General features: G+C 45.1%; 1 protein-coding gene across 7 annotated transcripts in view; it reads left to right on the forward strand.

Annotated features, from left to right (window-relative positions):
• The window catches only part of AUH (AU RNA binding methylglutaconyl-CoA hydratase), a 144614-nt gene that overhangs the window by 72663 nt on the left and 45249 nt on the right, over positions 1-26702 (forward strand). The window contains exon 7 of one of the 7 annotated variants that reach the window (XM_047701208.1): positions 22082-25136. The exons of the other annotated variants lie outside the window; for them this stretch is intronic. Coding sequence (XP_047557164.1) covers positions 22082-22326 — 245 coding nt within the window. The 3' untranslated portion in view covers positions 22327-25136. Of the gene's footprint in view, positions 1-22081; positions 25137-26702 lie in introns of those variants that run through there. 7 annotated transcript variants of the gene reach the window in all.

Here is a 26702-nt window from a genome sequence, read left to right on the forward strand (position 1 = left end):
TGAAAATAGGTATTGTTAGCCCTCTTACGTGTTTGTCAAAGTTGTTTTGTCAAATGTATATTCTTTTCATTGCCGTATGAATCAACATGTTAATTTCTACAGGAAATCCTCCCGGGAGTTTGCGACTGTATTCAGAGACCCATGAACACCGTGTAACTCTGATTTTGTTAGGTCGTTAATTTTTCTTTTTTCTTTTTTTTAAGGTATTATTTATTTATTTGAGAGAAAGAGAGAACACAGAAGGAGAGTGAGAGGGAGACGCAGGCTCCTCACTGAGCAGAGAGCCTGATGCAGGACTTGATCCCAGGACCCTGAGATCATGACCTGAGCTGAAGGCGGACACTCAACCGACTGAGCCACCCAGGCGCCCCATGGTCGTTAATTTTTCCTGATCAAATTTTATATTCTGTTGTTTGGCAGAATGTTCTGTAAATGTGAATTAACTATAATTGTGAATTTTCTGTTTTTCTTTTCAGTTCTGTTAGTATTTTCTTCAAGTATTTTGAGGCCCCGTTAAGTGTAGAAACACTTAGTTTGGTCCTGTCTTATGATGGCTTGCTCTGTGTGTCTTCAGATAATCTCTTTATCTCTGGTAATACTCTGTGCTGTGAATTCTGCTGTGCCTGGCATTTTTGTGGCTACTCCAGTTTACTTTGGGTGGTATTAGCCTAATCTGTTCTTTCCTGCCTTTTTATTCTTAAGCTGTTTGGGTCTTTTTATTTAAAACGTGTTGCTAGTAGACAGCATATTGTTGGGTCTTGCTTTTTCATCGTGTCTCACGATGGCTGCCTGCAATTGGAAGATTCAGACTGTTTACCACTAATACGATTATTGATGTTTAAGAATCTCTCATTTTCATATTTATTCTCTATTTCTTGTTTCTGTTCCCCTTTTTTTTTCTTTTTTCTGCCGTTGTATGGCAGAATTGAATATTTTTTTTATGATTCTGTTTTATTTCCTTGGTTGACTTGTTTACTATTATTCTTTATTTCATTGATTGCTTTAGGGCAGGAACTGTACGTCTTTCGTTATGACAGACTACCGTCGTATGAATAAAACAGTTCATACACAGGAATGTTATAGTAAGTACTTTTATACAAGTGCTATCATTGTTATGCACTTTAAACTTCTGTGTATGCTTTAAGCTCATGCTTCATGATTAATTTTGTTTAAAAAAATCAATTATTCTGTTTTTAAAAATTTAAGTAGCTTTCATGCCCAGTGTGGAGCCCAGTGTAGGGCTTGAACTCATAACCTTGAGATCAAGACCTGAGCTGAGTTCAAGAGTCAGATGCTTGACCGACTGAGCCACCTGACACCCCCAAAATCTATTATTCTTAAGAGATGTAAGTAATTAGGAAAATGTCATATATTTATTTCTGTAGTTGTTTCCACTTTGTTTATTCCTTTGTGTAGACACATACCTGCAATTGTTAGCAATACCCGTCTTTCTGTAACATTTCTGTAGTGCACGTTCACTGCTGATGAGTTCCTTTGGCTTTGGGATATCCAAAAGAGTCTTTAACTCTGTATTTGAAAACACATTTGCTGGGTGTAGCATTCTGGGTTGGCATTATTTATCTTTCAGTACGTTAAAGATGTTAGAACACCATTACCTTAGCTGACTATTTTTTTTCTTGTGAGGGCTCTGGTGTCATCCTTACCTTTGTTCTTTCAATACAGCATGTTTTTTTCTAGAGCTGCTTTATGATTTTCTCCGTATCACTGGCTGTGAGCAGCTTGAATTATGTTGTGCCTTGGTATAGTTTTCTTCCTTGTCCTTTGCTTGGTATTTTTTGTGGTTCTTGACTCTGCTGCCTTTACGTGGTTCTTTCCTGGGCCTTGAGGAATTTCTTCACATGTGTAGTGCTCAGGACTCTGATGAATACTCAGGGGGGAGTCTCTTCAGATTTCTGGAGTCTCACCTCTCTCTCATACACTATTACCCAAGTCCCTCAGGGTCACAGCTCATCTCTCACTGAAGGTGCACTGGTTTGGCCTCCCTCTGCCTCTCTGTACTGTGGCCTGGCAGCTCTTTCTGGATGATAAGTTTGTGCAGAAGTAGCGCTCACCTTGCTTGTTTTTCCCGTCGTCACTGTCCCATGTTGCCTCGTGTCCACTGTCACGAAAACTGAATTCTGGCTGTGTCAGGCAGATGGTAAATCAAGTCTTTGCTACCGTATCACAGCTGGAATAGGAAGAGCTCTGATTTTTTTAGTGAATACTTGTGCACGCATCCATTAATTGCATTGTTTATTATTTATTTAATTTTGTATTGGGATACAGTTGACATGTGACGTTAAGTTAGCTTCCGGTGCACGATACGATGATTCTCTATGTGTATACGTTGTAGAAAATCTCCGCACTAAATCTAGTTAGCATCCATTACCGCACGCAGTTACAAAGTGTTGTTTCTTCTGATGGGAGCTTCATGATTTACTTTTAGCCACTTTTTATTACCCAGCAAGTGTTACTAACTGTAGTCACCAGGCTGCTCACTACAACCTCAGGGTTGGTTTATTGTGTGATTGGAAGTTTGCACCTTGAGACTGTCTTCACCATCGTGCCCAGCCCCCACCTCTCACAACTGCCAATCTGTTTTCTTTTTGATGATTTTGTGGTGTTTTTTTTTCTTTTTTTAAGGTTCTGCATATAAGTGAGAACATGTACTATTTGTCTTTGTCTAACATTTTACTTATTTAGCATAATGTCCTCAAAGTCCATCCAGGTTGTGGACAAACGACAGGATTTCCGCTTTTTATGACTAAATAATATTCCACTGTAGAAGAGATGCAACCACAGTTGCATTATTCATTCATCTGTCCGCGGGCGCTTAGGTTGCTGCCGTATCTTGGCTGTTGTAATTAATGCTGCAGTGGACATGGGGATGCGTTTTTCTTGTTGAGTTGGTGTTTTCATATCCTTCAGAGAACTACCCAGAGTGCACTTGCTAGGTCATATGGTGTTTCTATTTTTACCTTTTTGGGGAATCTCCATACTGTTTGCCCTAGAGGCCGTACTGGTTTACATTCTCCCCAACAGTGCACAAGGGTTCACTGTTCACTGCATCTTCATCAGCGCTAGTTACCTGTTGTCTCTTTGGTAAGAGCCATTCTCACAGCGGTAAGGTGATACCTCATTTTGGTTTTCATCTGCATTCCCCTCAGGTATCGTGATGTTGAGCACCTTTGTGTGACCTCTTTGCTCTCTCTGTGTCTCCCTTGGCAAAATGTCTGTTCGGATCCTTTGTCCATTTTGTAAATCTGTTTGTATTTTTGGTGTTGAGTTGTATGGATTCTTTATCTATTTTTTGGATATTGGTCCCTTATCATATATGTGATTTTCAAATATTTTTCTCTATTCTGTAGGTGACCTTTTCACTTTATTGATGTTTTCCTTTGCTGAGCAGAAGATTTAGTTTGATGTACTTCCAACATTTAGTTTTGCTTTTGGTTGCGTTGCATTTAGTGTTAAATCCAAAAACCTATGTCACCAAGACGAGTGTGAAGGTGCTTATTGCCTATGTTTTTCCTTTAGATTCATGTTGACAGGTATGATCTTCAAGTCTTTAATCCATTTTGACTTGATTTTGCGGATGGTATAACAAACTGGTATAGTTTCATTCTTTTGCATATGACTGTTCAACAGCTTTCCCAGCACCGTTTATTGAAAAGACTCCCCTTTCCCTATTGTATATTCATAGCTCCTTTGTCACATTAATTGACCATATATGCATGGGTTTATTTCTGGGCTTTCTGTTATGTTCTACGAGTACATGTGTCTGTTTTTATGTCCAAACCATACTGTTACGATTACTGAAGCTTTGTAAAAAAAGTGAAATCAGGAAGCATGATACCTCCAGCTTTGTACTTCTTTCTCAGCATTAGTTGGGCTATTTGGTGGTCTTTAGTGGTTTCATCAAATTTTAGGAGTCTTGGTACTAGTTCTGTGAAAAATGCCATTGGAGGGGCGCCTGGGTGGCTCAGCGGGTTAAAGCCTCTGCCTTCGGCTTAGGTCATGATCTCAGGGTCCTGGGATCGAGCCCCGCATTGGGCTCTCTGCTCCGCGGGGAGCCTGCTTCCTCCTCTCTCTCTGCCTGCCTCTCTGCCTGCTTGTGATCTCTGTCAAATAAATAAATAAAATCTTTAAAAAAATGTCATTGGAATTTTGGTAGGGATTGTCTTAAATCTTCAGATTGCTTTGGGTAGTATGAATAGCTTAACAGTATTACTGCTTTCAGCCCATGAGTAAGGAATATTTTTCTGTTTGCTCAGTCTTCAGTCTCTTCTACCAATGTCATATACTTTTTAAGGGCACAGGGCCCACATCTTTCATCTCTTCAGCTAAATGTATTCCTAGGTATTTTATTCTTTTTAACATAATTATAAATGGGATTATTTTCTTAATTTTTCTTTTTGATTGTTCATTATTGTTGTGTAGAAATGCAACTGATTTTTGTGTATTGATTTTATCTCCTGCAATCTTGCTGAATTCATACCTAAGTTCTAACATTTCTGTGCTGGATTATTTAGGATATTTTGTATGCAGTATGTCATATGCAGACAGTGACCGGTTTCTTTCTTTTTTTTTTTTTTTTTTTTCTTTTAGATTTGGATGCATTTTATTTTTCTTGCCTAGTTGTTCTGGTTAGGACTTCCAGTACTATATAGCAAGAGTTGATGTCCATGTCTTGTTTCTGAAAAATTTTCAGTGTTTCACTGAAAGATGGCTAATACCTCTTTACATATTTGGTATAATTCATCTGAAAATCCATCTGGCCATGGATTTTGTTTGTTGCTTTTTTTTTTTTTTTTAATTGATTCAGTTTCATTGGTCTCGTCAGATTTTCTATTTCTTTCTGATTCAATCTTGGAAGATTGTGTGCCTCTATGTATTTACCCATTTTTTTTTTTCTAAGTTCCTTGATTTGTTGACATAAGTTTTCCCTAGTAGTCTTTTATAAATCTTTGTATATTGTGGTATTGGTTTTAATTTTTATTTCATTTCTGATTTTATTTATTTGAATCCTTTCTTTTTTTTTCTTGATTTAGTCCAATTAATGGTTTATCAGTTCTGTTTACCTTTTCAAAGAATCAGTTATTGGTTTCATTCAATAACTAAAAGGTTATTTTTTACTTTTTAGTTCTTAATTTTTTTCCACTCAGATTTCTATTTTTTCCTTCCTTCTGTTAACCTTGGACTTTGTTCTTCTTTGCCCGTTTCCTTTAGGTGTAACGTTAGATTGCTTATCTGAAGTTTTCTTTTTTGTTGTATGGGTAGGCCTACGTTGCTATAAACATTCCCTCTTCGAACTGCTTTTGCTACGTCCCAAAGATTTTGAACTGTCACGTTTCCATTTTCATTTTTACTCAGATATTTCTTGATCTCCCCTTTGATTTCTGTGGTGACCCTGGGATTCATATGTGACATGTTATGTGGCCATACCTACTTACATTAAGTTGTTGTTCACTTATATTGGGACACATTTCAGAAGCACCACATTGTATGTGTACAAAGTCATATTTTAAACTTTTTAAAATCTTTTTTATCCCTTAATTAGTTTTTGTAGATACAATTACTTTTACTATTTTTATCATTTAACCTTTATACTATCCATATAAGGGATTGATTTACTACCTTTACTATATGTTCGCTTTGCTTTTATCACTGAAATTTTTTCCTATCATAATTTTCTTATTTCTAGTTATGGATGGCCTCTCCCTGCCCCCCCACCCCACCTTCTTAAGAAGTCCCTTTAATATTACTTGTAAAGCCAGTTTAGTGATGATAAACTCTGTTAAGTTTTGTTTGCGTGGGAAGGTCTTTAACTCTTCTTCAGTTCTGAAGAACTTTGCCAGATAAAGCATATTTGAGTTGTAGGATTTTTCCTTTCTGCTATTTGAATATATGTCAGGTCACTCCCTTAAGACTTTGCAGTGTTTCTGCTAAAAAATCAGCTTATAGCCTTATGGGTTTTCCCTTATACATAACTATTTGCTTTTCTCTTGTTGCTTTTAAGATTCTCTGTCTTTAATTTTTTTGTGTGATTTTAGTTATCATATGTCTCAGTGTGGATCTACCAGGGTTCATCTTGTTTGGGGCTCTTTGTATTTCCTGGACATGGATCTTTCTTTCCTCAGATTTGGGAAGTTTTCAGCTACTATTTCTTCAAATAAATGTGCTTCTTTATCCCTTTTCTTTCTGGGACCTTATAATGTGAATTTAGTGTGTTTGATTTCTGTCTCGTAGGTCCCTTAACCAATCCTCATTTTTAAAAACTCTTTTTTTCTTTTTATCATTCAGTTTAGTTGCTTCCTGCTGCCCTGTCTCCCGGATTGCCAGTTTGTTCTGCATCATCTGCTCTGCTGTTTACTCCCTCCAGTGTGGTTTTCATTTCAGTTATTGGATTCTCTAGCTTTGATAGTTTCTTCTTTACATTTTCTTTATCTTTTTTGAAGTACTCACTCAGTTCATCAATTTTCTCTCAAACCCCATGAGCATATTTAAGACTGTTACTTTGAATTCTTTATCAGGTAGATTTATTATTTCCATTTTGCTTAGTTCTCTTTCTGAAGTTTCGTCTCATTCTTTCATCTGGATCACATTCCTCTGTCTTACTGTGTTTGGGGATCTCTTTTCTTCTGTGCATCAGGTAGGTTGGCTAGATCTCTTGTTCTTCAGTGTAATGGCCTCATGTAGCAAGCTTTCTTTGGGTCTGAGTAGCACAGTCCCTCCTGGTCACCAGATCCGGGTGCTCTGTGGATGTCCCCTGACTAGGTGCATGGGCCATCTTGCGACTGGGCAGTGCCTGCTGCTGGCGTGCTGGTGAGTGGGGCTGGCCCCTGGAGGGGCTGGCTGAGAACCCCGGGTTGTGTCCGCTGTGGCCGTGCTGTCGGGCAGGGCTGGCTCTCAGCGGGCTTGCTGCAGTGACTGGCCTTGTCCACTGGGGGCACACTGGTGCGAAGGGTCGGTCCCCCCAGTCGGCTTGCCTGACTGTAGCTTCCGAGGGCTGCTGCTGGGTGGGGCTAGCTCTTGGCACAGCTGGCTGACAGGCCCCAGTAACAACTGCTGTGTGCACCCTTCCTGGGTGCACTTCCCAGGGCAGGAGTTGCTTTGGTGTACGGGTCCTAACCAGGCTCAGGCAGCTAGATGACCCCTTCCCGTCCTCATGGCAGAGTGCTTGCTGATCACTCTGGGTGAATGGTGGTCCTGATCACCGTTGCCCACTGTGTGTGCTGGTGAGGTGCAGCTGCTTTGGTGGGTGCCTGCCTGGCGCAGGTGTGTTCTCAGGGGAATGCCCGGGGTGGGGGGGCAAGGGGTGCTAAGAAAGTAGATCGAGCATCTCAGAAGTGGCTCCCACAAGCATCTAGTGAGGTAGACCGAAAGAGGGCATGAGAACATGGCACCACCAAGTCTTCTGTTTCTGACAGAGCACTTACACGTTCCTGCCCCCGTGGCACATGCCCTAAAATTACTCAGTAAACCTCCTCCTTATATAGCTCAGGCTGTTTTCAGACTGCTGCTTCTGGCCCGGGGTCTGAGACCAAATGGTAAAGCACAGTGGCCCTTTGAGAACAGCATTGGTTTCCTGTAGTCCTCAGGCTTTCCTGGAGTGAAGCCCTGCTGATTTTAGAGCTAGATTCTTCTCGCTACAGATTCACGGGGCTGGGGGTGCCCCGTGTGGGGCTCGATCCCCTTGTTCCTTAGTGGTGCTCTCCATGCCCGTGACATCCCTCCTGCTCGTGGTCGTTGTGCTGTATGTCCCTGTACATCCTTTCTACCCTTCTGGATGTGGCTTCTTTTCCTTTCCTTTTTTTTTTTAAATGTCTTCAGTCGTGAATGATCTGTTGTGCTGATCTTCAGAATGTTCTTCCTACCCTGACTCCCTGTACGTCCTTCCTACCCTTCTGGATGTGGCTTCTTTTCCTTTCCTTTTTTTTATTTTTAAATGTCTTCGGTCATGAATGATCTGTTGCGCTGATCTTCAGAATGTTCTAAGAGCAGATTGCTTTAGATGTAGTTGTTATCTTGGTGTGTCCGTGGCCAGAGGTGAGCTCAGGACCCTCCTGCTCCATCTTACCCCACTCTCTGTGTCTCAGGATAACTTTTTATTTCTTCTTGAGTTCTTCTTTGATCCATTGGTTGTTCAGTGGTGCATTGTTTAAGCTCCACATACTTAGGAATTTCCCAGTTTTCTTCTTTGATTGATTGCTGACTTTATACCATTGTGGTTAGAAAGGTGCTTGGTCTGATTTCAATGTCCTTCAGTCTAATGACCTTTTTTGTGGCCGAACGTCTGATTATGGTGGAGAGTGTTTTACATGCGCTTGAGAAGGAAGTTCTCGCTTTAGGATCGAGCATTCTGTGAGCGCTTGTTAAGTCCACGCAGTCTAATGTGTCATTTAGAACAGTGTTTTGTTATTGGTTCCTTATCCTCACTGTCTGTACATTGGGGTGTAGTTGGGTGTTAAAGTCCCCATTACTGTGTACTGGGGTCTATTTTCCCCTTTTTGTTAATGTCCGCTTTATTTATGTAGGTGCTTTTATGCATCAGTATTTGTAAATGTGCTGTTCTCTTCTTGGATTGACTACTGTCGTTACATAACAGCCTTCTTTGTCTTTTTTTTTTTTTTTTTTTTTTTTTTAAGATTTTATTAGAGGGAGAGTGAGCAGGGGAGCAGCAGAAGGAGAGGGAGAAGCGTGCTTGCTGCGGAGCTGGGAGCCTGACGTGGGGCTCGATCCCAGGACCCTGGGAACATGACCAGAGTCAAAGGCAGACACTTAGCCAACAAAGCCATCCAGGCGCCCCCTTTTTTCCTTTTATGACAGTCCCTGTCCTAAAGCTTACTGTGTCCAGTACTGATGTAGCCATCCCGTCTTTGGGCTCCATCTGTGTGGAAGACCTTTTCCCACCTCTTCACTTTGAGTTTGCCTGTGTCCTTTGGTCTCGAGTTTGTCTTTCCTAGGCAGCTTTCATTTAGTCCTAATTCATTCTGCTGTTCTCTGTCGTTTGACTGGACATCTCATTGTTTTACACTTAGAGTAATTATTGATATATATATTTACTGCCACTTTGCTAATTGTTTTCTTGCTGTTTTGGTTGTCTTCCTTTGTGGCTTGATGGCTTTCTGTGTGGGGAGCGGACCCCTCGCCCTTTATCTTCGGTGGGTCTGCTGTCGGTTTGCGCGTGTGGTGACCGTGACGCTCACGTTACAGAACTTCGATTCATCAACGTCGGGTGAAGCTGGAATGCATTCTGTGTGTCATTCCCCCTCCATGTTTGCTGCTTCTGATGATACATTTTATTTACGTCCTTTCGTGCTGCATTAACAAATTGGGGTGACAGTCACTTTGACTGCTTGTTCCTTGTTACCTCATGTTAGGTGTATAAGTGATTAACCCACCACCTTCACAGCATTATGTTATTCTGGACTTTTTGTTTATTTTACCAGGAGATTCATACTTTCATAGGTTTTCCTGTTAGGAATTAGTAGCCTTTCATTTCAGCTTATTAAAGCCATTTCTTTAATATTTTCCTGGAAGGCCAGTCTAGCAGCGATTTGAGGAAACTCTCCAATTCGGAAGGACAGTTTGCCTGGCATTCTCAGCTGGAAGTCTCATTGTTTAAGCACTTTGACCATTCTGTGCCCTTCCGTCCTGGCCTGGAGTTTCTGTTGAAAAATCTGCCCATGGTCTTGGGGAAGGCCCCTTGTTTATAACAAGTTGTATTTGTCTGGCTGCTTTTGAGAGTCTCGCCTTCCCTTTGACTTTTGGCATTTTGGTTATATGTCTCGATGTGGGTTTCTTTGGGTTTTTCTTGTGTGGAACTCTCTGGACTTCCTGGAACCTTATGTCCTTAATCCCCCAGGTTAGGGACATTTTCAGCCATTATTTTCTCAAGAAGTGTTCTGCCCTTTTCTCTTTTCTCCTCCTGGGGCCTCTATAATGTGGGTGCTGGCTTGCTTCGTGGTGTTTGATGAGCCTCTTCAACTTTTTTCCTTCTTATCCTCCTCCCACGGGCACCCCCACTTTGCCTATGAGAGTCCCGCTGGTCTCTGAGGTCCCTGTTCCTTCCTTCTGCTCTGTTGAGTCTGTCTTGAACCCCCTGTGGTATTTTACAGTGGCCGTCCTGTGTTTCAAGGCTGTGACTTCCGTCTGCCACCTTTTATTTGCTCTTTGTTGAAACTGCCGCTCTGTTTGCAGATGCTTCTCCCGTCTTCGGCAGGCATTTTTAGGGCCCTCATTTTGAGAGCCATTTCATTAAGGCCTTTTGTGAGGCATCGTCTTGGTCTTTTCCTTGGGATGTATCCTCGGGGTTTTTCCTTTTCTTTGAGTCTGTGTTGGCTTTTTTTGCGTTAGGTGGAACAGCCGCCTCTCCCAGTCGTGGAAGTGAGCCTTGTCATTCACCTCCTCCGTGGCTTTAGCTGTTTCTCAAAACTGGGTTTTTATCTGAGCAGCTCGCTTCATGCTCAGTGACTCCCAGTCACGGAGGCGGCGGTGGCCCTGTCAGTGCCCCGGAGGGGAAGACCTCAGTGAGCATCTGGGCGCAGGCTGACTGCAAGCCCCACCGGGATGCAGTAGCTTTTAAAGGCCGCAAACACACCCCTGGGGGGCAACTGGCAGTGGGTGTTTCTGTCCGTTTCCTGTATACTCTGAACCCCGATGCAGCAGCCACTTAGGAACGGTGACGTCGTTTGCTGCTGTCCTCTCGTACGTGCGGGCACGGCCCAGCTGGCCACTAGATCCAGGCTTTCTGGGCGGCAGCCAGAAACGCTGGGCCGCCCGACGTGCACAAGGTTCTTCCTCAGCGACCTGAGCAGGGCAGATGGCGCGCTCACGGGTGGCACCTGCTGGTGTCTCTGTCTCTAGCGGGGATTGTGGTGGGCTCCCTGATGTGTGGCCCCTTGGCCACAGCTGTGAAGGTAAGTGGGTAGGTGCTGTCACCGGAATCTTGGGCCTGTCCAGCGGCTGCGTCTCCACTGTCCGTTGCGTGGGACCCGTGACGCTTAACTTGCCGTTGTGTGCCCTGGGTTCCACATAATGGACAGGACGTGGAAGCCTTGCCCCCAGGCCCAGGTGGTTGAGGGCCGTCGGCACAACCATCACGGTGCCGTCCCTGCGCACAGGCTCACTTCTGGAAGACGCCGGTGACCTGCGGTGAATCCAGGGGGCGCACAGATGAGCCGCCAGCCTTGTAATCTTTGAAGAGTATTTCTGTGGGCCCCTGCGCATGCGCTGCGCGAGATGCAGACCCCTCAGCACGAAGTTACAGAGTCCACGAAGTAGGCCTCTCTCACAGGAACACTGGGCGCTTCGCCGCGTTCTGCTGCTGGGGGGCCTGGGGGCAGCCAGATGAAGTCTGTTTCTCAGGTCACTAACCCTGTGGGTTTTCTGGCGTGAATTCTGATGACTTTCAGAACTAGACATTTTGTTCTTTCATCTGTCAGGGTGCAGGGCTGAAAATGTGGGGCGCCGCCCACTGTGAAGTGCAAGCCCTTTGCTCCTCAGGGACCGTCTTGCGCTTGTGAGTTCGCTCTTGGTTGTGTGTTGCCTTCGGGGGGCGGGGGGCGCTTATGGCGAGATGGTCCCTCAGCCTCTCCTGTTTCTGCGTGGGTTTTCTCATTCACCCACTGTGTAAGAACTCCTCAGCCAGCTTTTTGGTGTTTTATAGGACGTTGTTCTGTATTTAGCTGTAGATTTGATGTGCTCACGGGAGGAGGTCGGCTCAGGGTCCTGGTATTCCACTCTCTTGACCTGGAATCCCTTCGCATTATTTTTATTCAATTACTGATCATTAATCAGAAAAGGTCTCTCAGTGTACGCATCCTGACTGACTGTAATTCTCCCACTCACTGAGATCTTGCCGGGGTCCTTCCAGGGTCTGTTTTCTACAATGTTGAAATGTTAAGATCTTAAAAGCTGTCTGGCATGCAGTGTTTTCAAAGGTCTGTTTCCTTGGAAGGGAGTTCTGTGACAGCAGACGGTTGTTATGGTGGTTTGTCAGGTGCGTGCTATGTGGCCTGGTTGTGGTGGAACTAAAAAACGTTGGGTTAATACTCAGATTTCTTTTCTGTGTGTGTAAAATGGGCTTTTACTAGATTTTTGGTATAAGTCGGGTGACACTGTAAGCCAGAATGTGACTTTGCAGTCAGGTCTCTCACCTTTCACTGTGTGTGCGTTTTCATTTGAAGGTGACACTCGGAGTGTCTGCCGGAGCCCTGTGCACCAGCAGCCACAGCAGCCTTTTTGCGGTAGCGTGGCGTGTGGCCCTGCTCTGTGTGGCTAGCTGTGTTCTCTTCCTGCACGTCCTCCCCTCACCTTCTGCCTTCTGTAGTTTCTTTCCTGAGCACAGCCCCTGTTTTCCCCACTCTGAGTCTTCCAGCGGGGAGCCAGGAACGGGGCGCCCACGGGGGCTCTGCCGGCGGGGCTCCGGTACCCTCACTGAAGGAGAAGGTGGTCGTGTTACTCGAGAGTTCACCTTCCAGAGCCCTTGCATACAAATGTAATATTGCGGGGGCTTTTTAAAGGGAAACATAAACACTAATAATGTCTGATTAGAAATACAAAATAATAATGGGGACAGTTTGGGGGAATTTCAGAATTAATCTTCTAGTAACTGAATTTCTTAAAAGCAGTTGCTTATGTTGTCTTCCATCACTTGATTGTGTTCCAGTTAGTAACCGTCCCCAAGTGGCTTGACGCCCGTCATCCCAGATTCTACAGTGCATCTCCCAGGGTATTAACACGGGCACACACGGGCTAGTTTTCCCCAGAAGTGTGATCGTACCGGACACTCCCTGCTGACACTGGCTGCTCTGGGTCTAATGGTGTTTTAGCTGTCTCTGCTGGTCCGTCTTACAACTCTAGGAGAAGAACTTCAGTGTTTCACCGTAAAGCACTCTCCTGGTCTTTTTATACATCCATAATCTCATAGGGGGTATATTATGATACATGAATAATCTTGAATTATTTTGGTACTTGCAATATTTAGGTAGATTTTCTATTGGTGAAAGATTGTAGCTTTCTTCGAAGGAACTGCTCCGACAGCGGTGTGTTACTCTTTCATTCGTAATGGTACTCCTGGATTCGAGGTGCCTATTTGAGAATGGTACTTTTTTAGTATCTGTTTTTATAGGTGAGATTAGTTTGGAGTTTTGTTTCATATGTTGTCTTGTGAGATTTTGGTAGTAGTTTAACATCTTAAAAAATTATTTAGAAGCCTTATTATTTATCTGGTTTCTGGAATACTTGAAATAATGGCATTAACACGTCTTTGAGATTTTGTGCTAATTTTACTTGTGTATCCTGCTATATTTTGACATTTTAAAATTCCCTTTTAATAAATGACTTTACTAGAGAAATAAAGTTACCCAGATTTTCAGATGTATGAACATAGACTTTTATGTCATGTTTTCTTGTCATTGTTTTAATTTTCTGTCATTTGGGTATTTCTCTTCATTCTTTAATGTTTTTATTTCCTTCCCTTTTCTTCCGATTTCCTGCTTCACAGAACCAACTCTTAGATTTATGGTTTCTGTTTTCTTTGACTCTTTTTCTCTTTTCTAATTTATGACTTCCTGCTTTTTGATCATTAATTCTACCTTTTCTTTGCCCCATTGCTTGCTTTGCTTTTTTTTTTTTTTTTAAAGGTTTTTATTTATTTGAGAGAGAGGGAGTGTGTGCATGAACGGGTGTGGGGGGAGTGGCAGGGGCAGAGGCAGAGGGATAGGGAGAAGCAGACTCCACCCTGAGCAGGGAGCCCCATGTGGGACTTGGTCCAGGACCCTGAGATCATGACCTGAGCTGAAGGCAGACGCTTCACTACCCGAGCCACACAGGCGCCCTCTAGACATGGTACAAGTCTTCATTTTGGTTTATACCACTCCATCAGTGTGACGTGCCCCTGTTTTCCCAGGAAGTGTCTTTACCTTGACTTCTCGCTTACCCACCTGTGAGGGTTATGAACCCTTCATTTGAGCATCACTCTCCAGACGCGTCTTACCCAGCCTTTTCTTTTCTGCCTTGAGTTGCTTTGTTATACGTGTGTGTCATGCAGACATTATACAGTTTGCAGACGTTATAAGGTGAATTCTTAGAGGTAATTTTATCCCACGTTTCACGTCCTTTGTTTAGGAAGTAGACCTCAGAGTTAACCTTTCATGGTTCCGGGGTCTTCAGACCGGCTTCTTGTCCTTCCTTTGTCCAAAAGTGATTGCTCGGGCCCTGCTGGTTGTGCCGGGCTTGGTTCTGTGCTGCTGTCTGCGGGCTCCGTTGTTCTTGATGTCTTTATGTGCGCGTCCTGTAACTAAAAGTCTTGTTTCGGGGCGCCTGGGTGGCTCAGTGGGTTAAGCCGCTGCCTTCGGCTCAGGTCATGATCCCAGCGTCCTGGGTTCGAGCCCCACATCGGGCTTTCTGCTCAGCGGGGAGCCTGCTTCCTCCTCTCTCTCTGCCTGCCTCTCTGCTTACTTGTGATTTCTCTCTGTCAAATAAATAAATAAAATCTTTAAAAAAAAAATAAAAAAAAATAAAAGTCTTGTTTCATACTTGCAATTTTCTTTGGGATTTTCAAAGTTAGCTAATTATCTTTATGGAGTTTCTCAAAAGTAATCTTTGTCTGCTGGTGTGGCAATTGGTAGATGTTGGAGATACTTTCTCATTTAATTCTACTCAGCCTTCATATTTTGCAAAATTTGAAAATAGAGATAACGTTCTGAGAGCCAGCATTAACTTACGGGGTTGCGTGGAGGAAATTCATATTTGATACTGACTCTGGGTATTATTTTTGCTCTTGCATGGAAAAATTACTTAAAACTTTTCAGAAACATGAAGCTGTGCTTCAGGAAGCTATTTTGGTACTATTCTCAAAGGACAGATTTCTATTCCTTTCCCACCCTAATGAAACTAGGTCACTAGCTTTTGGCACATCTCCATGATGTGAGATTTATTTGATGTTCAAGTGCACGGTCTAGAAATAGTGATGCGATGTTAGCAAGGCCACTTTTCATTTCATGAACATAATTTCCAATGCTCTGGAATTAATTCATTCTTTGACCTCTTAATAATCACACTTGGCCATGAGCATCTCCGAGGCAGAAGCAGCATCTGGAAATGGTCATTGTCAGTTACCCTGTTGGATGGTACGTGGTGGGGTTTTGTTAAGCGTGGAGGTCGGCCTGTTGGAGTAGGTGATACCTTCTGAAAACCAAGGAGCTATTTATCAAGCAAACTTTTGCCTGATGCCATGATGGGATCCACTGGCTCCCGTCGTTGAGAATATATATATATGTGTTCTCTCTCTCTCTCTCTCTCTCTATATATATATATATATATATATATATGAATTCTGTCTTGCTGTGGCCAACTTAAACATGATTGGGGAAGTTCCCTGTTCGTTCCCAGCCAGAAACAAGTATTTGAAAAAACAGGGACTGACTCTAGTACTCCTCTAAAGCTAGTGATCCGTAGGTACTCAAATACCTGACAGTTGAAATGAGCTACTTTGAAGTCAGCCATACATTAATTCAGGGTTTCTGAAAGAGGCAGAGAAGTATGACCCATTGTAAAACCACTGACCTTGCCAGATGTGGCCCTGGAGTGGGCCGAATCCTTGCTCTGTGGCTTGGGAAAGTGACTTGCTTCCCCATGCTTCTGTGTCTCACCTGTGAGGTGCAGTGACAGTGCCAAGGGTTTGACGCCGGCCTTGTGACGATGGAAGGAGTCAGCGGTGCCACTTTGAAAGGGTTCTGGGGGCTCCTGGTTGTCTCCGTTGGTGGAGCATAAACTCTTGATCTTGGGGTCATGGGTTCAAGCCCCACGTTGTGGGTACAGTTTACTTTAAAAAAAAAAAAAAAAATCTGAAACTGAGAACAGAAGAAGCCGTGTGTGGCCCAGGTGGATCTGGTCCCTTGGGTTGGCTCACGGCAGCGTCCAGTCCCGGGTTTGTTAACCGGTGGGTATTGAGGAAGTGTTCCTTGAGTGAAGCCCGTCGTGAAGCCTGTCGTCTAGTTTTGTTTTTTTGAATGTTGTAGCTCTGCGGAGTTCTAGGTGGTATACCTCGAAATTATGCTTCCGTGCTCTTTGGATTGGTTTTAGCACATTTGTGTTCTGTTTCTGTTGCTTTCCTTGGTATAGTTTGTCTTTAACTGGGCATATCTCAGTGCCCTTGGGGACACCTTCTTGAGATTCCAGGGAACTCGTACAGGCTGTTTCCCTGCTCTGCCTTTGGTGGACCTGGGGGTGGGGGGGGGGCTTTTTGTGCACATCGTTTGAGCCTAAGGAAGAAAGGAACAGATTATTTCTCTCAAACTCAAGTGTCGCTGGCTGGTCCTCGCACACTTTCGAGAAGTGAGAAATGAAGTAGATTTAGATTCAGGAGTTCCTTGTATTCCGTGACCGCATAAGATTAAAGCTGCAAAAAGAGCACTCGCCAGAGAGCCCAGGCTCCTTTTCCATGCAGACAACTGAATTGTCAGCAGTCAGTGACGGCTCTGTGACTGCCGCGGTGCCCCCCCAACCCAGTCCTTGTTATTTGGGTCACTGTGTAATTAGGTTTTCACTGATTTGCTTATGAATGTACACATATTCCTGTTATTCCAGATGCCCTGAAAACCACTTCTGTTCAGTTATAAAGGCAGACAGTTTAAAATATTTTAATGGTACCTTATTTTGAAAACCTTAAGTTGGACGGAAGTTTCCTTCCTCCGTTTCTTCCTTCCTTTTAGAGAGGGAGCGCAAGAATCTGAAGCAGGCTCCACGCCCAGCTGGGGCCCGAAGGCAGCGCTCCGTCTCAGGACCCTGAGGTCATGCCCTGCGCTGAGAGTCCCACAGACACGCAGCGACTGAGCCCCCCAGGCGCCTGTGTGACAATTTCTATGCCAGTTGGTAGAGATCTGAATTGCCGCTCAGATATGTGAAGCTTAGCATACTAGTTTTAAACTGCTCTCGCACACAGTGCTAACGAGCAGCCGCTTCACTAACGCATCACTAGCCAAGTACAGGAGAGTCCTTGGCAATGCAGGTACTAGGGATGTCTGCGTGCCAGGAAGGGCTCTTCGGGTTCGCACTGAGGGAGGTGTGTTTACCTGTCCTGACGGACCTCTGATGCCGTGTGTGCACTTGCCCAGCATCGGAGCCTCTTCCTCCAAGGCTGTGGGTCCCTGCTCTACAGGTCTGACTGGGTGGCTGCTCGCTGAGGTTTCTGCTCAGGATTTTGTGTCAAAACGTGACCTCAGAAGTAGGGACAGTGGGTGGAGGGTTCCTTGTGGCGCTGGGGGCTTTGTCCATACCCTGGGTAGCTGGGTTCTTACTAGAGGTGGCCTCGCTGATGTGCGGGGCTGTCGTCCTCATTTAGGGGGAGTCTTGGTTCCTCCCTGTTTCCTCAGCATAGTTCTTTAGCATCCCTGGTTATGCGGAGGCACCAGAAACCTTTTCGTGAATTTCTCTGTGTCTGTGAATCTGCCAAAGTTGATTTCCATTGCCGACAGCCGCAGAGCCTGTGCAGCCAACCGCTTACTCTGTCCGTCCACCTCCATGGCGCGGAGCACAGTCAGTTAACGCTCAGGTGCAAATGTTACACACGCCACATCTTGTTCTCCCTCTGCTTTAGAGCATTTTCTGTGCTGGGATGTCGGGCCTGACTTTGCCGTAAGGCATTCTTTTAGGTTTATAAGTCTGAGCTGTATTCACCTGTTTTTCAAGTATTTGATGGAGTCCTTATTGTGTATCAGGTGCTTGTAGTGGCTGGAAAAATGCAGCAGTAACAGGAAACCCACCCCCTGCCTTCGTGGAGTGTACGTTCGAGGAGGCAGACTGACATGAGGAGAACGCGGAGTTGCAGTTGATGGAGATAAACGGACGGAAAGAGTGAATGGAGCACAGGAGGAGGGGTGCCGAGCCACAGGCCGTCAGAGTCAGATGACCCCGGGGGATGGCTGCGACGGCCTCACGACACAGTGCGGGCAGTCTGGAGGCCTGGGAAGGAGTCCGTTCCCCGGAGCGCTCCCGGCTTCCGGATCCTGGTTTCTGGAGATGTGCTGGGTGCTCTGGGAAGGTGGCAGCCGCTGTGTCGGGGCCGCAGATGACAAGAGCGGCGTCCGTCCCCTTCAGCAAGTACAGGTGTGAGGAGAGTCAAGACAGGCGCATCAGGGTTTGACAGTGACCATTTCATAGCTGAGGAATCGAAGCGCGTGGCCTGTTGAGTGTGCGCCCCACGGCCACGACCCTGCCGTTGGCTTTGGCTGGCTCAGCGCACGCAGTCTGCATGGGAGCACCGGGTTCTCCAGGAGCAGAAACCCCGGGCTCTCCTTACTGACACACGGAGCATTCCACGCTGAGCCACACTTGCTGGCACGATCTTTGTCCGAAGTCTGGGAGCCGCAGAGAATGCGGGGCCCAGCGAGGAGTCTGCGTTTCGTTGTGAAAGGACGAGAGATGCTATTTGCAGAAGCTGTGAAGGCCTGTGTCCTTGGGCCAGTGGTCGAGGGAAGACCCTCCCGGCCGTGAGGCCTTCTTTCCCAGCTGCACTGCTCACTCGTGCCTGGTGATTGAATATTTATTTTTGTCGGTGGAAGATTAAAGGAAAGCTAAGCAGAAGCAATCTTAATATCCTGCTGACTACGTTCCAGGAAGAGAAGAAAGAGCAGAACATGAAGCCTCACTGCCGTTTGCTGTGATTACCCCGTGTGAAGCAGAAGCGGTAGCTGCCAGGCTTTGATGGAGACGCGGCGGAGGTTACGCCAGCTGCGCGCTCGCACGTCTCCGCGAGCAAACGCACAAGCTGCAGCCGTCACGTGGAGGCTCGCTCCTTGCTGTTCGGGTCCGTGTAGAGTATTTCATGATGGGGTTTGGCCGGGTGCTGCCCTGAGTTTCCGTGTACTTTCTGCAGCATTTCCAGCAAACGGCAGTCCTTTCCGTTACATCCTAAGTACGTCGGTGTAAATGGTGTTTCTGAATTTTGTGATACTGAGTGTTTGGAGGCAGGGAACTTAGAAATGCTATTATTTTAGAAATATTTGAAATATCTTCCTAATAAAGATTTATATGTATGTATATATAAATCTTTTTGAACTATTAATATTTAACTTTTTCTAAATATATAAGTTCTAATTTATACACTCGTATCTTTCAAGAAGGTAGTTTGATCATATTAGATGTTTACTTTTACTTTCTCTTTCATCCTTTTCAGTTGGAAGGATTGAGTTTTGTACGATCATGTTTAATCTTCATAAAATTTAGATCCTTTGAAAGCATGGAGACCTGCTGTATGTCGGATGACGAACGTCGGTTTGCAGACCTACTTGGATTGCGCAGAGCTTTATTTTTGTGGGTGACGGTGACTGCCTGCGGCACCAGGTCGGCCAGCCAGACTCTGTCCCAGACTGCCTCTTGGTTCCTGTGGGTCACAGGCTGAGCCGAAGCGAAATTCTAGGCAGAGCCGCAACAGAGGGTGTTTGTTCTTTTATTGCCCTGAGTCGTCTGTCCGGGGCGGCGGGGTGCCGAGAGCCGGCTCTTGCCCGCTGTGGCGGCCCAGGGGACGTTGTCATGGCAGAAACGTAGCTGCGGCCAGTGCAGCAGTGCGAGGGCCTGACCGACTGCGATCCGGGCCGGTGCTTCCCGCCCCCGCCCCCCCGCAGCAGAACAAGCCCGGCTGGTCGGCTCTCGGGGGCCCCCGGGCCAGGCAGTCCGCTCGCCATCGCGCCAGCCTGCAGGGCGTCCTCGCGGTCGTCCGGAGCCACTGTTGGCAGACCAGGACCGTGTGGCTGAAGCTGGGGACACCGCGACCCGCCTGGGAGGCCGGGACTCGGGCTTCTGGGCCGGAGCCGGCTGGACCACGCTGCGGCACTTCCGCTGTCCACCGTGTGGAACTGGCGGCAGCAGCCTCCGGAGAAGGACAGCACACACAGAGCAGGGAGAAGGGAGCAGGACGGGGGGTGCTTTCCGGCGAAGAGGCCATGGAGTGTCACCCATGGGAGACGCCGGCTTGAGCCACCGCCAGCGAGGACGGACCGGGCTGTCGCACGTGCTCATCTCTTTAGCTGCAGCGGCCAAGGAGGGAGAGTGCGCCGTCCCAGTAGTCGCTTCCCGTCTGCGCCCACGCCGGCCTGAGGACTGCTGGGGCGAGTAGGAGGCGTCGGAAGGAACTAGAGAATGCAGGCAGCTGAAGGCCGTGGTTCTTCTACTTGGCGGGCACAGCTGTCACACGCACGCGGCGGACCTGTGTGGCGGGAGCGGCTGAGTGCTCGAGGGACAGGCTGCGTCCCGCGTGGTGCAGGTTTGGGGTTAAGTCATTACGTGGCGGGATCCTGATCGGGGCCGCCTCCTTGGGTCTGTGAGCTTCTCTTTCTCTGTAAAGTGACAGCGACAGGAGTATCCGTATCGCTGAGCTGCTGCAAAGTCGTTATCTCTGCCGCCTTTTAAAAATGCCGTAAACTGTACGACACCACGCAAGCGCTACTTTTTCTAGGGAGTTTACACTTGCCGGCTGGCGGACCTTTCTAGCGCACACGCTGCTAAATCTAGGTGTTGGTGATGGAGCAAGGGCTCCGCTGACACTTTCTGCCATCGGGACCGGCAGTGAAGACACCCGCATCGTGGTGCTGGAAGACTGAGCTTTGCTCCTGACTGGACTGTGCTTCTCACACTTCCCTCCAAAGCACCCGAAACACAGAACACGTGCACATAGGCTGTGCAGACCGTCCTCACGTGCTGGTGGCTTTTCTGACATCACCTTTTGTGTCACAGCTTGTGTACAGTTTGCAGTCTAGCCCAAACAATACTTCTATTAAGTTCCATTTACCTTTTCAGTTACCATGAACAGGATGTTAAAAAGAGGGAAGGGGCCCTGGCTGTTCTGTACTGGTGGACAGGATGGGGGTGCCCCAGCCAGTGACATCATGTGCTCCTGGACCAAGGAGCACACACCCCCAGTTCCTGGGCTGCTCTTACTTGTTAAAGAAGAGGATTGACTGTGTCCTGTGTCCCCTTCTGGGCAGCTGTTCTGTGAAAGCACACGTAGTACACATTGCAAGGAACTCTTGACCTGATTACAAAATCAAATTATACAACACGCTCATTCTTACAAAGTGGTTTCTAGATAGTGTGTAATTCTTATCCATCTAGGTTAGTCATGGGGGACTTTGCTCCATAGAGTTTATTATTGTCGAGGCCACAAATTATCAAAGTTTATTTGCTTAAAATATTTGTGAGTGTTACTTATCAGTAAATGATGTTATATTAGGCTGTTCTCTCTGTTCTTGTGTGTCATAACTTGCCACTATAAGCTTATAAACCATGAGTCTTCCGGTCAAGAGGGTAGACACTGAACACTGTTACTTGCTACCTGCCTATTTTAAAACCTCATCAAAATGATAGCACAGAATGCTGGTGGGGGCAGGCATAACCATTCGCCAATAAATAGCAAACCAAGGGGAGAGAATTCATCACCAAATGAGATATCAGCAAATTTGTTTGGAATATAGGAGATGACAGTGGGTTAAAGCCTCTGCCTTCGGCTCAGGTCATGATCTCAGGGTCCTGGGATTGAGTCCCACATCGGGCTCTCTGCTCAGCAGGGAGCCTGCTTCCTCCTCTCTCTCTGCCTGCCTCTCTGCCTGCTTGTGATCTCTGTCTGTCAAATAAATAATAAATAAAATCTTTAAAAAAAAAAAAAGGAATATAGGAGATGAGACAGCTCTAGCCTGTGTATTGCCATTGGGCCTGTGAAGATGGGGAAGGCATTATTGTCTGCAGAGGAATCTTGGAGGGGCTCAGAGTCACCAGCTGTTTTAGTGGTAATAACTTAGAGCTGAGGATTCCCAAAACAGGGTCCAGTTGAGGAGCTAGGTATAAAATTGTCAAACTCACCAGGACCCTGCACCCCAGCCTCCCAGTGCACGTGCGCACACTCAAAGCAGAGGCAGCTGGGGTGTGTGATCAGCCAGAACAGGCAAATTCTTCTTCTGTACACACGAAGTGAACTTGGGAAAACTGGGACTTTCCATGTGGATTTTGGTTCCACAGTAAAGCCCTCCTCATTGTTCAGGGTCTGCTGCTTAACAGTCAGGTTCTTTTCTGTTTACGTCAGGTGAAGCCTGCCTGTCTTGTTCGTGCATAGAGCTCAGAATTTCCTCTCAGAGAAGAGGCCTTCCTAAAATACCAGCTGACCCAAGAGCACAGGAGACCAGCTCCCACGCTCAGAGCTGCGGGTCACCGGTGGACGACAGCTGGAAGCGTGGAAGAGAAAAAAGGGCCTTGAGGAAGGAAGCTAATGCAGAAGCAGTGACAGTACATAGAAGGGCTGTTAGATTTGTTTTTAAAAAGGATTGCTGAAATGAAATGTAAATAAAAATAGGATAAAGTAATCTTCCAAAATGGAAATCCAAGACCAAAGGAATACAGGCTGTGAGGTTTGATACTTGGCTTTAATAGAAGTTAGGAAAGGAAAGAGAGGAGAGGCCATGATCAGAAAAGCAAAGGAAGATAATTTCCAGAGCCAGGAAAGAGCTGTCTTTTATATTAAAAGGACCCATGGAGATCCAGCACAATTAATGGAAACAAGTCGTCCGTGGGTATGTATTTGTGAAACTTCAGTGCTTTAAGGATGAAGATAAGATTGCAAAAAAAAAAAAAAAAAAAAATCTCCATGTCAAACTGGCATCAACGTTTCCATCAGTAATAGTGGGTGTTATATATATTGCCAACAAACTCCAAAGATAAACGTACTTTTTTTTTAACTTAGAATTTAGTTACAACAGCAGAAAAAAGACATTGAGATGCTGAGGACTAGAAAAGTTAGCTTCCCAAGTACCCTTATTAAGAATGTAGTTGAGTGTGTCCACCAGCAAAGCAGGAGAATACCAAGAAGACAGACTTGGCTCAGGAAACGGAGTAGGTGACCTAACTGGGCAGCCACAGCAAATGTAGGAAGATGGGCTGTGAGGCAGGTCCAGACAGCAGCCATTCCAGACTGAGGCTGGAGCACAAGGATGGACAGTTGGGGAATGACCTCTGTCCCCCTTTGACCCTACCGTCCCTGAAAGAAACAATTAGAAACCTTTGGGAAAATTCCTGTTGTGGCCTAAATGTAAGAGGAGAGGCCTTATTTTTAAGTAATCAGTGGGAAGAGTGAGGCCCTTCAATCTTAAAACTAGTATTTTTTTTTTTCCCTTGGAGTGGCCAGGAGATCATGACATTGGATTTGTAGAGAATTAAATGTACCTTTAGCGTTCCTCTTGGCTTGGCATTAAATAATACTTATATATCGCACTGTAGAGGCTAGTTGATTGTCAGCACGTAGAGCAAGACTGTAATAAAGAAGGCTTGGTTGCTGTTTACTTCAAAGTATGAACGGTCACAGTCCTGATGTTGTTACAGGAAAAGTGTGGCAGACCCAAGGTGTACTGTGGAAGCACAGAGAAGAAGTCTGTCATGACTCAGTGCCAGTGAGGAGGTGAGACCCAGTGCCGCTTCCGTGGGACAGGGAGCTTAACTATACTCCGTATACTTAAAAATCACAGTTAGTAGATGGGCTAAGAATTGAGAGAGACAGTTGAAGACTGATGAGCTAAATTCTGATTTTTAAATCTAGGAAAACCTTGTAGATATTATGTAAGGTTATTAAATCTGGAGACCTAAAGAGTTTACTATCTTGGGCATAGAGGTAATTATCAGAGGAACAAAAAACAACAGTCAGAAATTTTTTTCTGGATAATGGGACTCAAGGTGGGCAGGAAGGGCGGGAACACATAAAATCTGTATTAGATTTGTTCTACATATGCGTATTTTGAGAAAATGAAGCATTTAAAAATATTTCCTAATTCAGTGTTTCACTAATCCAGACCAATAATAAAGTTTTACCAAAGAGAGCTAACGATTTAAGTAATTACCTGAATTAGTGTGATAATGACCTTAGGAGATAAAGTAATATGAGAACTTTCTCTTTGCTCTTGGGTTTTTAGGAGTCATCACTTTGGACAACAATAGCAGTCGTAAATTGAATGAGTAACTCTCTTTCCCCTTACTAAACCGAACAGCTCCCCTCCCCACCCCGCTGCCAAAAACATTTGTGCTTCTGTACTCTCAGGTGTATGGATAGAGTAAGTGAACTCAGCTCACTTTTATTTTAATAGGTTTGAATTCCAGCCCTGAATCCGGTAGAGTAGTAAGCGCATGGGTGACCCAGATAACATCCCTCGTAGTAGACCGTGGCACTGGAGGGAGGAGGGGTCCCAGGACACTTAACAGCGTACGTAGTGTGCATGTAGTGTGTAGTTCCTTCCGGTCGAGTTGACTGAAAAGTAAGATCTGTTTGCAGTCCTGGTGCTCTTCATTTTCTTTCCTGAAGATAAAGATACATGGAATTAAGGAGAAAGAACACGTGGGTTACTTCAGAACACAGCCACACTGTGCAGCAGCGTCAGCACAACCGGAGGGAGGATGCTGGGTGCTGGGGCTGTTCACTTCCTGAGTTCCTTGTAAGTGGGATTGGTGACTCCCATTTATCCTTCCCCAGGCAAATTTCTCACGGGGGCCTTTTTCGTTTGTCGCTGTTTCCAAAAGTTGTATTCCCTCCTCCTGGCAGAAGCAACTTCTTCTTTACAAAATAGGCAGCTGGCCCAAAGGCCATAGTCTGGACTCTGGACTCTGGAGCCAAGCAACTACCTAGATCTGAAGCTTAGCTTGCCCACTAACTGAGTTACTCTGTTTTCTCAGCTTTAGCTGAAGATAATGGAAGTACCAGTCCACATTATTTTGTGAGAATTAAGTGAGGTAACATATGTTAGGTAGTTGAGAACAGTGCCTAGGCCATGCAGCTGCTTTTCAAGCTTAGCTACGGTTTGAAATAGGGTACAAGTGGCCATTAAATTGACTTTCATGTGCTGTCTTACCATGGTGAGAGTCTGAGAGGCCATGCTTATGTTCACTGGAAATAATCCTGTCTAATTAACTGTGTTTGAGGGGAGAACAGAGACCATGGCAACTGGTCTAGGTCTTTGCTACTCTTATAAATGATCCTCCTATCCTCAAGTAATCTCTCTGTGATTAGGAATATAATGCTACATTAAAATGTTGCTGTAGGGGCACCTGGGTGGCTCAGTGGGTTAAGCCTCTGCCTTCGGCTCAGGTCATGATCTCAGGGTCTTGGGATTGAGTTCCGCATCGGCTCTCTGCCTACTTGTGATCTCTCTCTGTGTCAAATAAATAAATAAATCTTTTAAAAAAATTGTTGCTGTTGGAAAATAGATTCAACCCAGATTGTTTGAGGTTACACTAAATTTTATAGGAATACAACTAATGTAAATTTCAGGCTGGCAGACAGTAAATATACAAATCACCCTTTAAAGTTGTATTTTGATAACATTTTGCAAAAAAATATATTTAGAGAACTGAGTAGTTTGTTGAAAAGTGTGAACTAAATGGAATAGAAACTTGGGGTGCTTTTATTTTTCTTTACGTGCCTTCAGCTGAACTTTTTAAAATCTTCTTTTCCATCCATCAGTGTATTCTTCATTGATTCAGTAACTTTTTAGTCACTTTTTATTACTTATGAGAGAAACACTTCTCTGTTTACCCCAGTTCAAAGCTTCAGTCTTAGGTCTAATTCAGAAGTGTATCCTCGTTCTGTTTCTAGCCATATTGGGAGTAACCGAGACCAGATTTACCCTTCCACATTAAATACAAAAAATTGGGCAAATATATGAAACAACTGGGTACGGATAGTAGAGATCCTTAATCCTAAGACAGAACAGTCAATCAAGGGAAGCCCTGCGATCAGCACAGCTTTCTTCCTAGAGTCATTTTCCAGACTCCAGGGCAAGAAAGTAGAACCAAGCTGTCTGAGATGGTCTCATGGGAAGTTGAAGTGGATTAAATATGTGGGAAACAGTAGAGGAGTATAGGAGAGGAAGTAGTTATACCAAAGAAGAATTCCAGAAACTTGCACAAGGCTGACCTTGAGTTTGTTGCTGAATGCTGCCGTGTGCTTGCGTTGTCAGTCAGAGAATGACCTGGCAACTGTAAGAAGAATCACTCCCAGACTCCCACAGAGGGACTGGAAGAGTTCCACATTCCGAGTAGAGAGGCTTCGTAGGACACACTGTGAGTTAAGCACATACCGGAAGGGTCATGCTATAGGAGAGCCGCACTAGCCTTAAAGTAACACGTTCTCTAGTCCTGCCCTGACAAAGCTTAGAAACAACCTCACAGGGGACCAAGACCTGCTCTGCCAAGAACTGAATGGCCTGTGGTATAAAGCCCAGTGTGCTTTAAAGGAAAACAACAGGTAGCCCGAGACATAATGTCACATGATGTCACATAATGTCTGGCAACCAGTCAAAATTAGTGGACACAATGAAACAGAAATGTGCCACAGAAGAATAAGCAGTGAAAAGGAAGAAACAGATACAACAAAGATGGTGCGGTTTGCAGAAGAGACTCAGAATAGTTGTTTATATTTGTGCTCAAGGATTTAAAAGGAAAATGAGCATAATGAGAGAATTGCAGCCATGCAGAGAACCATGCAGAGCTTCAAAAGCTAAGAATTACAGTTTCTGAAGTGAAAAAAAAATGGTGGAATTAACAACAAAGTAGATCTTGCAGAAGAAAAGTTTAGTGAATTTGAAGACACAGGTAGAAAATCAAAACAAAAGCACACAAAGGATAGAAAAAGTTCAGGGACGCCCTGCTGACTCAGTAGGTAGAACCTC

Source organism: Lutra lutra, chromosome 13, assembly GCF_902655055.1.
Source record: "Lutra lutra chromosome 13, mLutLut1.2, whole genome shotgun sequence".
NCBI classification, from domain to species: Eukaryota; Metazoa; Chordata; class Mammalia; order Carnivora; family Mustelidae; genus Lutra; species Lutra lutra.